This window comes from Anolis carolinensis, chromosome 1 (assembly GCF_035594765.1).
Source record: "Anolis carolinensis isolate JA03-04 chromosome 1, rAnoCar3.1.pri, whole genome shotgun sequence".
Taxonomy (NCBI): domain Eukaryota; kingdom Metazoa; phylum Chordata; class Lepidosauria; order Squamata; family Dactyloidae; genus Anolis; species Anolis carolinensis.
The window spans coordinates 239,697,189-239,712,505 of record NC_085841.1 but is presented as its reverse complement, the minus strand read 5'-3'; the positions used below and the strand labels follow the sequence as shown (position 1 = coordinate 239,712,505).

The 15,317-nt window shown below is 42.1% G+C and overlaps 2 protein-coding genes across 7 annotated transcripts in view; both read left to right on the top strand.

The window, feature by feature from the left end:
• speg (striated muscle enriched protein kinase) overlaps positions 1–6,723 on the top strand; it is a 141,418-nt gene extending 134,695 nt beyond the window's left edge. For all 5 annotated transcript variants that reach the window (XM_062967245.1, XM_062967246.1, XM_062967249.1 and 2 more), the window contains 4 exons: positions 1,407–1,630; positions 1,997–2,072; positions 2,403–2,552; positions 3,553–6,723. In XM_062967245.1, coding sequence (XP_062823315.1) covers positions 1,407–1,630; positions 1,997–2,072; positions 2,403–2,552; positions 3,553–3,757 — 655 coding nt within the window. In that variant the 3' untranslated portion in view covers positions 3,758–6,723. The remainder of the gene's footprint in view (positions 1–1,406; positions 1,631–1,996; positions 2,073–2,402; positions 2,553–3,552) is intronic.
• Positions 6,724–11,042: 4,319 nt separating this feature from the next.
• spegnb (SPEG neighbor) overlaps positions 11,043–15,317 on the top strand; it is a 17,595-nt gene continuing 13,320 nt past the window's right edge. Inside the window, exons 1-2 of one of the 2 annotated variants that reach the window (XM_003214982.4) lie at positions 11,043–12,318; positions 12,797–12,918. In XM_003214982.4, coding sequence (XP_003215030.1) covers positions 12,797–12,918 — 122 coding nt within the window. In that variant the 5' untranslated portion in view covers positions 11,043–12,318. Of the gene's footprint in view, positions 12,919–15,317 lie in introns of both variants that reach the window. The other variant, XM_008111966.3, reaches the window with a different exon arrangement.

Below are 15,317 nucleotides of genomic sequence, written 5' to 3'. Positions count from 1 at the left end.
AAGCCAGAGGCAGCAACCAATCAGAATGCCAAGCAGCTGTCTCCATAGCAACCCTTTCCAGTGAACTCATCACAATATGGAGTCTTTATTTCATATTCCCTCACAAATTCCCAGAAATCCCAGCCAGTTTAACAGATGTTAGGATTTCTGAGAGTTGAAGGCCAAAATATCTGGGGACCCACAAGTTGAGAACCACTGGCCTAAGGGTTAGAAAAGATATCCAAAATTTTGGCACATGGCTTCCACTGGAGGCTGCCTCCCCCCCCCCCCCCCCACACAAAACTTTTCCAAAGTTAATACTTCATGTTGATCAGTTCAGATTCATTTGAGTATTTACAATTTAATACTTTTTATGATTAACAGAATTTTAGGTGTACCACCAATGAACAGAACGGAACAGTGGAAAAAACAAATAAATTAGTTTTACCACCTCCATTTTGGGTTCTGTCACCCCCAATTGATCCAAATATTGTGGTTCCAAAAAGAAGATTGCCAGTGTGCTGCTATTTTGCAATGTCATTTTGAATAAATTTGAGAGCAGGCCTTTGACCCTTTGTCGTGAATTTTGCATCTCCCTTTGGAAACATAAATTGGCATGCATGCCATAAATGAATGGAACTGTAATGTACTGAGGGTCATATTTAATGACACAATGAAGAGGAAAGACAAAATGCAGAATTCATCAGCTTACATTACAAAAATCTCTATTGGTTTAAAAGTATAAATGCTGTACTTTATGGATTACAGCTCTGTGAATCCTCAGTGTCCAGGCAGATTGTGGTATTCTGTGGATTATAACACAGAAGAGGAATTTTTTCAAGCTCTGGATGTATTGGGTTCCAGGGTCTAGTACTTCTAGAGTATAAGGCAGTTCCCTTAAAGCCTGGCTGTTTTAAATATTCAAATTCCAGATTAATAACCAGGCCTTATGACTATAAGCTGAGGGATATGTTGCTGAAGTTGGAGCATTTCAAGGCATCTTGTGCATAATGTATTTTGTTTTATGTTTGAAAGTTTCTTTTTCTTCTGAATTCCTCAGTTTCTCAGCCTGGGTCCTTAAGCATTCTTCAACTGCTAGAACTGGAGCCTTGCTGAAACAAGGCAGTAGTTAATAAATGGAGCAGAACACAAAGCAGCTTAAGGGAAAGACTAGTTCGATAGATAGATAGATAGATAGATAGATAGATAGATAGATAGATAGATAGATAGATAGAGAATAAACTATGTGAGGTTTATGATATGGCTAAACAATTATATGGCTTCATTGTGTGCTCAGACCAGATCTCTAGGGTGTTTCTCTGCAACTGGTGGTTTGTTGCGGTTTAACTTTAGGTGTATCAGGCTAGACCTGAAGAGAGCTTCTTAGGATCCCCTCCATCCTCTTAATTGTATGTCTGTGCCTACAGGTTCCGATACTCAGAAGATGATGTGGTGGGATATGTAATACAGATCCTCCAAGGGCTGGATTATTTGCATGGACGGCGCATTATCCACCTTGACCTGAAGCCTGATAACATCATTGTCTCCACCACAAATTCCATAAAAATAATTGACTTTGGCAGTGCCCAGACTTACAATCCATTGGTGTTGCGCCAGTTAGGGCGTCGGGTTGGTACGCTGGAGTACATGGGTGAGTATATGCATGGCATGCCAGAGAATTGACTAGTGGGAAGAGGGAAATACTGTGTGCCAGACAAACGTGAAATAGATATAGTATGAAACGAACCTACATAGGCTACTCCACATACACAGCTAATGGGTTCAAGATGCAGTCTTGTGAACTGACAGAGAAGGAAGAAAGTGGGGAAGGTTTTTCTCCATCATGTTTACCCACATTAGGCTCCGTAGAGATTTGGTAGCATCTTCACCATAGAACTAATGAGACCTGGCCAATTGCAACCAATGGGCTTTCCCACCATAATGAGCAAAGCCCCTTCTGAGTTCTGGGTTCTGCCAATTTTTCAGGGAGAAAGATGGCTTTCTTCTTCCTTTGCAGCTCCTGAAATGGTGAAGGGAGATCCCATTGGCTCGGCAGCTGACATCTGGGGCGTGGGAGTGCTTACGTACATCATGTAAGTATGATTGGAGTAGGAAACTACTGGAAATGGGCAAACAGAATGACACAAGGCAGAGGTGGGATTAGATGGGCGCAAGCAGATGTCTTTCCAACTCACATCCACTGACAGTACAATAGTAGCTAGACAAGTGCCTCCAGGATCATACCTCCCTGGTGCTCTCCTGAATTTCATCAACCCTCTTTAAAGCCTTTGCTAGGTAAGAGCAGTTCCCACAGAAGTGCTCCTTGATACTTCATGGTTTGAACAAATGGATTGATAGACAAAGGATATATCTTATGTGTCTAATATCTTCTTACTCATCCCATATTCAACTTTGTCCACCAGGCTCAGTGGTCGCTCACCTTTCCTTGAAGCGGATCCCTTAGAGGCTGAAAGCCGGATTTTGGCAGCCCGTTATGATGCCTTCAAGCTATACCCCAATGTCTCCCAAAGTGCTGCACTCTTCATCCGCAAAGTACTCTGTGCCCATCCATGGTGAGTGAATGGCATAGAGAGGAAAGTGGTATAGCTTAAGAACAGAATATCTGTATGCACTGCAGGCCAAGAAAAGTTATCATTTGCAAAGAGCCTTTGACTCACCAGAAACTCACCTCACATGAAGGAGGCTTCTCTTTGCAAATGACAGTCAACATAGAACAAAGATTTTGAATGATTTAAAACCATTTTCAAAAGGCTTGCTGCATTCTTAAAAGAGAGAAATATGTCACAAGACTGTATTGTGTTCAGTGTCCACAGCAAACTGAATTCCAAATCTTATTGACAGTTACAATAAGAACAGATGCATTAAAATCAATGGGATTTACATAGCTGTTGATTCACCTTTCAATAAATGATTCAATGGGTTTGTTCTAATTGGAGCTACCAATAGGATTCAGGTCATCATAGCCCTTTGCAAAATAAGTCTAGTAAATTCAATGGGACTTACATACAGGCTAATGCAGTGGTTCCCAGCCTTTAGTCCTCCAGGTGTTTGGAACTTCAACTCCCACAATTCCTAATAGCTGGTAACTGGCTGGGATTTCTGGGAGTTGAAGTCTGAAACAACTAGAGGACCAAAGGTTGGGAACCACTGGGCTAGTGCATGCAAAATTTCAGCCTCATAGCAGGGCTCTTGGTGAGTGAGGATAGACTTCTTCTAAGAGTCAGAATGTCTGGGTTCAGTCTTACCTCATTGCTATTGTTGGGTGTGGCTACATTTGTATATGACCCATAGTTTCATACTCATGCCTTGTATACAAAAGATCTCAGATTCAATCAATGCCAGCTCAAGATATAGGTGGAAAAACTTCTACCTGAGACCTTGGATGGCCATAGTAGGCAATACTGAACTAAATGATGGGCCTGACGTAGTATAAGGCAGCTTCCTGCATGTTTCCTGCTGCTCTGGTTGCATTCGGGTTTCCCCCTGGTTATGTGAAGGGAGGTGAGGGCTATGGAAAGATCAGCTTCTTCCTTTTGTCTCTTGGGCTCGCAGGAGCCGTCCCACTCTCAAGGACTGCTTTGCCAACCCTTGGCTCCAGGATGCTTACCTGATGAAGCTGCGGCGCCAGACCCTCACTTTCACCACAAGTCGCCTGAAAGAGTTCTTGGTGGAGCACCAGCGTCGGCGCAGCGAGGCGGCCACCAAGCACAAGGTCTTACTGCGCTCCTACCACGGCGCCAGCAGCCACATGCCCTAGCCGCCTGCCCTGCCGGAGGAGCCACAGAACATTCCAGCAGGGGGCGAGATGGGCCAAACACCGTCCACCCAGCCAGGGTGAGACCGGTTGATATACCTCATGGTTCAAGAAGAGTCGTCAGCACTGGCCGCTGTGTTCTTCACTCTGCCCAGCCAACTCCTGGCAGCAGCCTGGCTTAGAGGAGAGTGAGACAGTGTCTGATGACAGAAAAGGGCAGACTGACAAGAATTACCAACTCTGGGGGTTGGGTTCAGGGAAGGGTGACTTGCTCTGGGAAATACAAGGGGGCTTGAAGCAGTGCCAAGGTCGAGGCCAAGGCCTTGATTTTTCCTCCTCAAAATAACTCCTCCCTCAGGGCTTCCACAGGCCTCTTCTGCATTGTGCCTAAAAGTGTTGCATTTTGATGCAACCAGTTCTTTTTGTTAACTAACAGCATACCCTAAACATGCCTGCTGTGAGGTATGAGACATCTTTTCCCTTTTTAAACCCAGCAGTTTGAGCTGGGAGAATAAAAAGAGGAGTCAACCCCAGATTCTTGCAGAGGAGAAGCCTAGCAGCACCTGACAGTCCACCACAGGGTTGGAATGGTTCTTCACTGCCATGAATGTTTGTGTTCCTCAAGGCAGGGCCTGGGGTAGGCTGGGCGGATATGCACTGAAGACAAAGCTCAAATGTAGGAATCCAGGCAAAAACAAGGAATAGCAAAACTAGAGGGAGGTGAAGAGGTGCTGGCCATGTTCCTGGGTTTCCTGCCCAATTTCCTCTCCCTCCATAGGAGTCCAGAAGAAGGCAACAATATAAGGCCAGCAGTTCTTCCTTGTTTGCACCTGACCCATGTACAATGCTTTCCTGCAGCCTTGCATTTTTGCACAAGCTTTCCTAACAATGCACACAATAAGGTCCTTTCTTTCCTTTCAGAACTGGAGCAAAAACACACACAGCTTCTTGAATTGTGTATGTACTCCAGATACACCCTCCTCATCTGCGTAATACCCTGCTCTCTTTTCTGAGCTCATTTGTTTCACCCTATACTGGAATCATACAAGATGAATCCCATACAAACAAATTCAGAGCCTCTAGTCCAGTGGTTCTCAACTTGGGGTCCCCAGATGTTTTTGGCCTTCAATTCCCAGAAATACTAACAGATGGTAATCTGGCTGAGATTTCTGGGAGTTGTAGGCCAAAAACATCTGGGGACCCCAGGTTGAGAACCACTGCTCTAGACCTACACACCTTCTTCCTTTGCAGTTAGGTGCCAGAGTTTGGAAATGTTACTTTTTGGTCTAATGCTCACAGCTTGGCCAATGGTCATGGCAGTGCAAAAAAAGTAACTTTGTCCTGATCTATTAGGCACGCACTTGGCCTTCCTAGCACATATATTATTCCACAGTTGGTGGGTCAGTTCTACTATTGAGAGGAAAACTGAATGAACCCTGTAGCTGTCGTCTTAGCCCTTCTATTGCTTAGCCTTGGGCTGCTGATGGGAGTTAGTTGTACCTCTGCTCTGAAACAAGTGCATTAATTGGGCTTCTGGAGTGCTTAAACCACCTCAGCAGTCCAAGTAATGATTTCTTTTTTCTTGAGACTTAAGAGGACAAAAGCTGAAGACTTTGTTTTTGTTACTTAGCCTAGCCAAGTAGTGTCTATTCATGGTGAGGCAGGCCTGAAAACGCAGGAAGCTTTTCTGAAAATCTGAAATATTGTTACAGCTACAGGCACTCGATCAGGAAACAGATACTTTGGTTGGTAAAATAGGGGAATGTTAAAGAGTGCTATCTTTTCAGTAGAAAACCAAGGCTATGGCCAAGGCTCAAAGCCTACAGTATGAATGCAGCTTTGCCGACCTGTCTTGGCTGTGGGAATCCATAATATCAGTTCCCCATCTCTGTCCACCTTTCTCCACCATCCAATGTTTTGGATTGTGGAGATGCTAGTTTCCCTCTGGCAAGAGCAAGCAAAACATCCTGGACTACTTCCAGACTGACCTTACTACAAATAAATTATTGCTGTTTTACAGTAATGTACAAGTTGAATTGTAGTTGACTTTCCAAACTGTGGTTATTGCAGATTTTCTATGTATGTTTAGCTTGCTACATTCTCTCCATACCAATAAGCGTGATTAGGTCTCGTTTACCTACAACCTCTTGGGTAAGAATGGCAATGCTTACTTCCTGCAATTCTTACCTAAAATTTAAAAAACCAATTATTTATAGTGATGAGTGCTCGTTGATGTAAAAATGAGTAGTGATCACTATCCCTGAAATATCAACAACCTTAATGATTAAGCATTCGTTTTCGACTGGAAGTAAACATTGAGTCTGTTATAGTAAGCGGAAAAGGCACACACTGGTAAAATGGAAATTATTAAAAAGTTCCTTAATTAGAATTACAAAATTAGTGTTGTGGCACTATAGCAATCTTTCTTTTTACTATTTTGGGAGGAAAGGTGAATCAGAAGTATAAATTGTCAGCCCTAAATCAACCCCTTAAAATGTTGCATTCAGAAAGGGTTTTTAAGCACTTTGTTACTTTTATTTGGGCAGTATTTTATTAATTTTTAAATATACCAGTATATAAAGAAAATTTTAAGTGAAAAATTAATAGAATTATGAAATGGTGCCAGGTTTATCTGCCTGATAGGCAAAGCTTAGGAAAGTTACATTTTAACTGCAGTGTTCATAAGCCTCCAACCAAACATGTTCAAGGAAGTTACAGCCCATAAAAGTTACTATCCCCAAGCTCTTCTGCTGTGTCACTGTCCGTATAAATGATGGGGGTCGTCTGTGTTCTTTTCCTTTCACCCTTTTTATAAAAGCTGGCAGCAGTACTGGGAAAACATTGGAAAATTACAATGGATGGTGATGGCGATCCTCTCTCCCTACCACTGTGAATGGAAATGGAAATTCAACACCAAATCCCTCATGTGAAAACAGCCTGAGTCAAAATAAATGCAGTGGATAATCTTAGTGGCTCTGTGTGGTACCTAAGAAATCTGGGACTTGACAGAAGAGCTGTCAATATAGTTAAATATATATTTCAACGCATTTATTCCCAGTACCATAGTGGAGGCAAACATGAATGCTACAAACATCTGTCGGGGGTACTCTGAATGTGATTTTCCTGCTTCTTGGCAGGGGGTCGGACTGGATGGCCCATGAGGTCTCTTCCAGCTCTTATGATTCTATGAAACAGCCTATTCTCTGAATCCATTTATATGTATCTAACTGCAAGAATGGGAATGCTTTGGGATTGCTTGTTCTACCTTAGGCAGGGAAAATTAAATGCATACATATTACATAAGCGGCACCTGGTTTGACAATATAAGCGAACAGCATCTAGTAGACCATAGTGTGAGACAGTAGTTAAAAAAAAAACAGTGCAACTGTAGGCTGCATCAATGGGAGTATAATGCCCAGGGAATGTAGTCATTCCATTCTAGTCTGCTTTGGTTAGACCTCGTCTAGAACACTGTGCCCAGTTTGGGCACCATAGCCCAAGATGGGTATTGACAAGCTTGAACATAGCCAAAGCAGGGCAAAATGAGCAAAGGTCTAGAAACCAAGCCTTGTTAGAAGCAGCTTAGAAGGCTGGATATGTCTAGCCACAACAGAAGAAAAATATATGATAGCCATCTTTAAATATCTTAAGAGAGGCTATACAGAAGATACAGCAATCTTTTTTTCTGCTGATCCAGAGGCAAAAAAACTAATGGATACAAAATGCAGAAAAAGAGGTGCCATTCAACACTTTAGGAAGAATGTCCATAAAAATGACAGTAATAGGGTTTTTTTGACATTGGAATTGATATTGGCATGACATATGGTGATAGAAGCAAAATAAGCTTTCAAAGTAAACTGAAGTATGTGCTTGCAGTGTGAAAGCAGAGGGCAAGTTGTTTCACTGCAAAGAAGTCTTAAAAATCCACAGACCAGCTACTGTGTCTTAGATAAATTTTGTACACATTTGCCAGCTTTGTTTGAACTGAACTCTGGGAAGTTTTTATAGGATCTAGCAATATTTCTTTCTAGATGGGGGTTTGTTTATTCATTAGATGAATTATTTATTTATTTAAAACATTTATATTCCACCCTTCTCACCCCAAAGGGAGCTCAGGACAGAGTACAACATATATATGGCAAACATTCAGTGCCGGAGCATAAGATGAACCATAAATATACATAAAACACTAAGGATTTTTTAAACTTGCCTTTCATCCCAGATTATGAAAACAGTATAAACAGCATAAGTCTTCATGTAATATAATAAAAGCATAAAGCACTCCAGTGCAAGTAAACAGATACATAAAAAGCAATAGAGAAGCTAAACAAATCAGCATAAAGCTTTTAAATGCCTGGGGAAATAATAGAGTGGCAGTCAAGTGACTCAGTTGTAGGATTATTGAATTTCATTAGAGCTGTCATCCTAGAGATGGGAGTCCACCTCCAGAGAAGGTCTGCCTACACAATATGTTTTCCTTAGTAAAAGAAGAAGACTTTCCTTTGAAGATCTTATGAGCTAGGGAGGCTGACATACGAAAAGACATGTTCCTATATTGACAGGTAAGATCTACTCTTTGAGCTGGGATTGGGAGTGAGTAAGGAGCAGATGTAGAACTAATTCCATCTCCATGTCGTTGTATTGGTTGAAATCCTGGAAGCTGTGTTTCACATTATTTGAAACTTCTGAACAGTCTACAAAGGGTGCTCCAGCTACAACACCTTAATGTAATCTAGATGGAACATTACCACAACATCAAGCACCATATGCCAGCCCAGAGATGTTTGCAGTTTGCAACATCTGGTGAAGTTGGTTGAAAGTACGAGTATTATATGCCACTAAGGTCATGGAGAGGAAAGGACATCCTGGACCCAGCAATAAACCTGATCTTGAACTGAGCATATACAGAATTCCCAGACACAAGAATCCTCTACCCACAGTACTTTCATCTTGTCAGGATTCAGCTTAATTTTATTGTCATCCATGTTGCCCATTAACAACTCAGCCAGCGGTTCATCTCCTGCACAGTCCCACTGACTTCACAAAGAAGATATAAATGCTGAATGTCAACAGCACACAAGTGACACTTCAGACCTTTTACCCAAGATAAAAGCAAGGCATGTATGGTGGATGCTTGTGAGAACTGAAAAGGCACATTAAGCAATATTCTGAAACTGTGCTTCAGAAAATCTGCTCGTAACTGATATTGGACAATACATTACTCAATTTGTTTATCAGTCTCTGCTGCTGTGCGTTTAGCAGACATTTGAACAATGAAAGCCACAATTGGAAAAATACTTGGATTATTAATGTCCCTTATACCAAATGGCAAAATCAAGCTTTGCTTTTTGGAATGTTTAGGAGGAGGGGAAAATCTCAAGTTGTGGATACAGAATCCATGAATATGAAGAGCTGCCTGTACTGTATTCCACTACAGCTCTCACTGACCACCCCCACCACTCAAAATCATGGGACCAGTAAAGATGACCAGTGTCTATTGGAGGGTTTTTTTTGTTTGTTTTCCATACAAATATAGGATTCCTCCCCACCCATAAGTTCTGAGAAGATACCTCTGCAAACCTTAAGGCTTTCTCAAATACATTATGTATATTGGGTACCACTTTGCCTCTGTAAGGACTGACTTTCACTATGAGTTAGTTATATGAAGCTAATGATTTCTGCACTGTGAATTGTGGAACAAAGTCTCCCCCACTTGATACTCTTCTACTCACATTGTGCAGCCTTGGTCTAATGCTTTCCAGTTGATACTGTTGGCGCACCTGATAGCTGTTCAGCAGTGGAACTCTCTGCCCCGGAGTGTGGTGGAGGCTCCTTCTTTGGAGGGTTTAGGCTGGATGCCATCTGTCGGGGGTGCTTTGAATGTGATTTCCTGCTTCTTGGCAGGGGGTTGGACTGGATGGCCCATGAGGTCTCTTCCAACTCTACTATTCTATGATTCTATGGACTTCATCCACTGACTCTTAGAATTAGTTTAATGTTTTCCTATCCAGCATCAACAGCAATAGAGAAGTATATCTAATTCAATAAAGTTTTAAGAACCTGAATCTTTGGACGAAGGACCTATATAAGGGACAAAGCAGGAGACCTGAAGGATGCCTGCATGTATGAACGTATGTGACTTTAAGTCATATGTTGATTTATAATATCCCATGGATTTCATTGGGGTTTTTAAAAGGCAAAGAATACTCAGAGGTGGTTTGTCTTCTGTGAAATGTAACACTGGTGTCTCTTTGTAGTTCCCCATCCAAGTACTAACCAAGCCTGACCTGACTTAGCTTTCAGATCAGACAGGTCTGTGGCCTTCAGGATAGTTTTGAGAGTCAATGTTGATACCTTCATTTTTCTGTCATACGTAGAAAGAATGCTCTGGGAATAATTGAGGTATTTGTAGCAGACAATCCACATTACTACAAAAGTTTTTAAAGTAGAGAAAACAAAATTTGCTCTTCCATTTCCTTCACAACCCGAGTTAATGAACAACAGGGATTTCCTCCTCTTTCTCACAAACACAACATCACATTGGAACAGGGTTTCCCTGAATCCTCTCCCAGCTGTAGCTCTGAATTTCCCTTGAGCCTTGACTCACCCTTAGCTCCAGAAAAAAACATAACTCAAAAATGACTTGCAGGTGCACAACAGCAAAAATCTACCTGTCTAACTCTATTACTTTCAATTCATTCAGAATAGTCACAAATAGAAAACATTCAATTCAGCATGCATACTCTTTAACCTGAGCAGTGAGGAGATGCTGGGGGGCACAGAATTTGCAATACTGGAATGGTTTTTATCCAGGGAAGGTTTGCAGTGGCACAGAAGCTGCTTTTCCTATCTTGCAATATGATATAATATGATATTTATATATTCAGTGAATTGATTTACAGTGCAGGCAAGCACTGTTTAAACTGGCAACGATCCGCATAGTCAAAGTAATGGTTTTCCCCATAGTTACTTATGGTTGCGAGAGCTGGACCATAAGGAAGGTTGAATGAAGGAAGATAGACGCTTTTGAACTTTGGTGCTGGAGGAAAATCCTGAGAGTGCCTTGGATCACAAGAAGATCCAACCAGTCCATTCTCCAGGAAATAATGCTCACTGGAGGGAAGGATATTAGAGGCAAAGTTGAAGTATTTTGGCCACATCATGAGAAGACAGGAAAGCTTGGAAAAGATCACGATGCTGGGGAAAATGAAAGGAAAAAGGAAGAGAGGCCGACCAAGGACGAGATGGATGGACGGTATCCTTGAAGTGACTGGCTTGACCTTGGAAGTATTCTGAATTTTCACCCCTTTATACACATGTCCCTCCATGTCATTTTTTACCTATGCCAAACCAAAGACAAAACTATCACAGAGTTTTATTGGCAAGAGTTGTTCAAAAGACGTTTGCCATTACCTTCCTTGGAGACCAGGAGAGTGTGACTTGCTCCCCCAATGGATTTCATGGCTGAGCTGGAATTTGACTCCTGGTTTCCAGAGTTGTAGACCAATGCTCAAATCACAACAACACAATTTGCTTTAAAAAATTAAAGAAGGAGCAGTGAGAAAGCATGAGAGGGCTACAAATGGAACATGACAATATCTAGACACCTGCTGTAAAATTATAGGAATGATGTGGGAGGAATGTATCAAAGAAACATAATCTTTAATCCCTTCTACTCTGAAAACAAATGCTAAATACCTTCCTTGGATTAAATAACTTTCTTTCCATGTAGGAGGACAAAGGAACTCAGAAACAGCAATTTTTAAAGCAGGAGGCATGTGTGGTTGTGAAAGCTGATAGTGAAGAAAGCAGACCGGAAGAAAACAAACATATTTGAAAAATTGTCTTGGGGCAAGTTTCAACAGATAACCACGCACTGCCAAAAAGTCATATTAAATTAGCTTAAACCCTCACTAGAAGCAAAATGCCCAAACTGTGGCCACCATTTAGACAAATCATGAGTAAGATTACTCATTGGAAAAGACAACAATGTAAAGATAAAGCTCCTCAAAACCATGCAACCATCATGGCTCCATAGTTCAAAAAAAAAATGTAACACCTCTCCCACTCACAAGCAGTACAGTATCCAGCTCTCCTGCTATCTTCAATGGTTTGGATATCCTTAGAGATTGATGCACACCTCCTCATAAGCCGTTCTGGTCCTCCTAAGGCTATGTGAGTGTGTTAGCATCAAGCAATAGAGTGAAGGGGGCTCAGCTCGCTCCTTCCCATCCCGCACTGTCTCTCAGCCAGAGGGCAGGAATGGTGCAGCTGCTCCATCTCGGTCCCTCTGGACTGGCCTATGTGATTACACAGCACTGGGCTGGAATCAGCGTGGCCCCAATACTCACAGGTACCTGGCAGCAGGCTATATAAGGGAACACCCAGGATTCCTGGATGGGCAAAGGAGAGGGCCCCCTGGCCAAAGAAGGAGACATCTAGGCAGGAATGCAATTGGGCGCTCCAGCAGACCTGGAGTCTCCCTGCCAGAGATATAAATTTGAGTGGGATGAGGGGGCTGTGGCCTTTTTCCTGTCAGTGGAGCTCAACTGGTGCTGTTCACGGTAAGAGCAGGCTCCCAAGTCTCCTGCCTCATGTCAGGGCAAACATCAGCATGCCCCAAGTCACGGCTGTGTCTTGAGTAACCATCTCCTAAGGAGATCTTACTTCTGGTCAAGAAAAACCCTTAGGTGGCTACAATGGGGCTACTGTCCATGAAGGCATCAGAAGCTTCACAGATATCTAAACTGGGGTTTGACTTATGAAGGGGATGGCTGGGAGAAGAATGTAGCCTAACCTCAGTGGGTCTGCTGGGGTAATTTGCTTTGTTGGTTTCCAAAAAAACTGAGTATGGAGCTCAGTGACATTTCTTGGCAGAGTATAAGCCATTCAAGATTGGAGGTGCCTTCATAAAACAGTCAGTGGGAATCATCTTGAGCTAAGAGGGATGATGGTGGAAAGAGGAAGGAGGGTCTGTCCCATGAGGAAGTGGCGATTTTTTCTTGGATGCTAACCTTGCTCTTTCATCTCTCCTGCTCCCAGATGTCCAAAGCTGCCCCCAAGAAAGCTGCAGCCCCTCCCCCAGCGGGATTCACTCTGGACATTAATGACCCACAAGTACAGAATGCTGCCATCCGCATCCAAGCCTCCTATCGTGGTCACAGGTGAGGGGCATGGAGGGGGAAGGAGGAGGAAATAGGTCCTGGCACTGAGAAAAGGATACACAATGTATTTGTGGAGAAGGCAGTCTAAGGGCAAGCTTTAGAGCCCTTTCGGTTTGTCTAATTTTAAGTTTGTGTGATTCACATAATTTTAAAAATTATTTTTGTTTTGAATGTAACATTTGGAGGCCCGTTTTGGATGGGGAGGGGCATAATATAACATAACAAACAGCCAATTCTACTTTGCTGTCCTTATTGGAGTAGATTAGTGGGTGCACTAATGCATAGCCCATTGATTTCTAAGGATTTGTTCCTTGTTGGCTGCAGCTCAGACAGCTCCTGGGACAACATGAATATTTCTACTGTCTTAGTGCTCTGTCTACTGAAGAACAGAGAACTTTCTGCTAGAGAATTTTAGTAGTGAATTCTCTTTATTATACTACTACAACTCTCTAGCAAAAAAAGTCTAAGGACTTCCTCAAACTTTAGATCCTAGAATGGTACAAGATGGAGACTGTTGCTCAACTTGTATGAAACTGCTGTAACTATGCAATGCAAACACACCTTCTGATGGATTCATGCTGCTATAGATTGGTTTTTTATACCATTTGATTTGTATGGACTGTATTTTGTTGTTACATATGTGTTGTAAAACAATGCTACACAAACTGCTCCTGATCCATAAGCCATAACTTGCCAGTCAGAAGGAAAGGGAAATTAATTGTAGCCTATAGGTACACATAAGATATTAGAGCTGTTACCTTGAGGGGAGAATTGCTGGTTCCCTTTCCCATCCCCCTGAGATAGCTTGAGAAGCACTGTTGTAAAAGATGCTCTGGGAAAATATTTTGGAAGAGGTGGGTGTTTTCAATTAAAAACAGCATTAATAAACATCAGGAAGTGGATGCACAAAATGGTATGCATGGATGTAGAAACAGAGTGGAGTCAAAGAGATGCAGCAACTGTGGGCAACTGGTGGAATAGTAATATGTACGTATACCTATGGTGATAGTTGAAATGGTACAGCTGTGAGTGGGTGTGCATGGATAAATGTGATAGAAAACTTTATTTTGAGATGCTGTACTCATGTCTTGGCTAGTGGTTGGAGAGTGAAGGAGATGGTGACCATGAAATGGATGAAGAAAAGGAGAGACAAGAGAGAGCAAGAGGGAGTTGAGGAGCAGGCAGGAGGACCTCAAGAAAGCAGGGGGAAATAGTTTGTAAATGAGTACTTGGGTAGGAGAGGGATGTCATTTGGGAAGGGGCTGGTAGAAAAGAAATATCTCTGACAGCTTGGAGAATGACAAGATTGAAGAGTACAGTTCCCTTTCCAGCTCCCCAGACTGTCTTGAATCCGGGCACTGCCTCCTCTTCCTGTCATAATGAGATGATGAAATGGAAAAAAAGATGGGTGCTTGCCAGAGTCACTAAATTTGGAAATAACTAAAGGTCACATAACTCTTTGTAACTTGAGGGTTTTGAGCCCGGAAGTAATAAGGGATTAACGCAGCCTCGTTTCAGGAGTAATAAAGGCACTGGAAACAACAATGTTATATCTTGTGGGTGTGATGAGCATTAAGCAACCATGGTGTAATGATTTGAGCCCTGGACTACAGAGAAGAGGGTTCAAATCCCTGCTCAGCTGTGGAAACCCACTGGGTGATCTTGGGCGAGTCACACTTCCTCAGCCTCAAATCACACTTCCTTAGCCTATCATGGATTTTTCCTGGCAGGAAAAATCCATGATAGGTTCACTTTAGGATCACCATAAGCAGGAAATTACTTGGAGGCATACAACAGCAAGAGTAGCTTTCTATAGTTATCTTTAAAAGTTATGGCTAAAAGCATTTAAAAGCTTTAATTTTGCATGTTGTATGCTTTTTTATCCCCCTTTTATATTTTTAAATATATATATTTAAAAAGTAACAGAAAAACAATGGCCAATGTGAGCAGTTAGGGAATCATAATAAACTGATTTTTAGGTCATATAAAGAATTTTGGTATGAACTAAGTTTAGGAAGTAATTTTCTGAGTACTGAGTCAGCTTTGTTTCAGTGGGAGAGCTGTCCTCCTTCATTCTCCATCACAATCTAATATTCATAACACACTCTTTTTGGCTGAAGCCCTGAGTTCCACCACTTAGAGCTCTGCCAGACTGATAATTTGTGCCACATCCTGTCATATCATTTAATGTTCCTTCTTGACTCTTCTTGTCGCTTCTCCAGCCAAATGCTCTCCTAAAAAAAAAAAACCCTCCATAAAAGGATAGTATATTTCAGTTTGGGTCTTGCTTGTGATGTGAGTTGTGATGTTAGCTGTGCACCCCCTTGCATCCCTCCCTATTTTGCATCCAGTCAGGTTCCAAATTTCATAGAATACATACGTTTGTATTTTAGATTTAT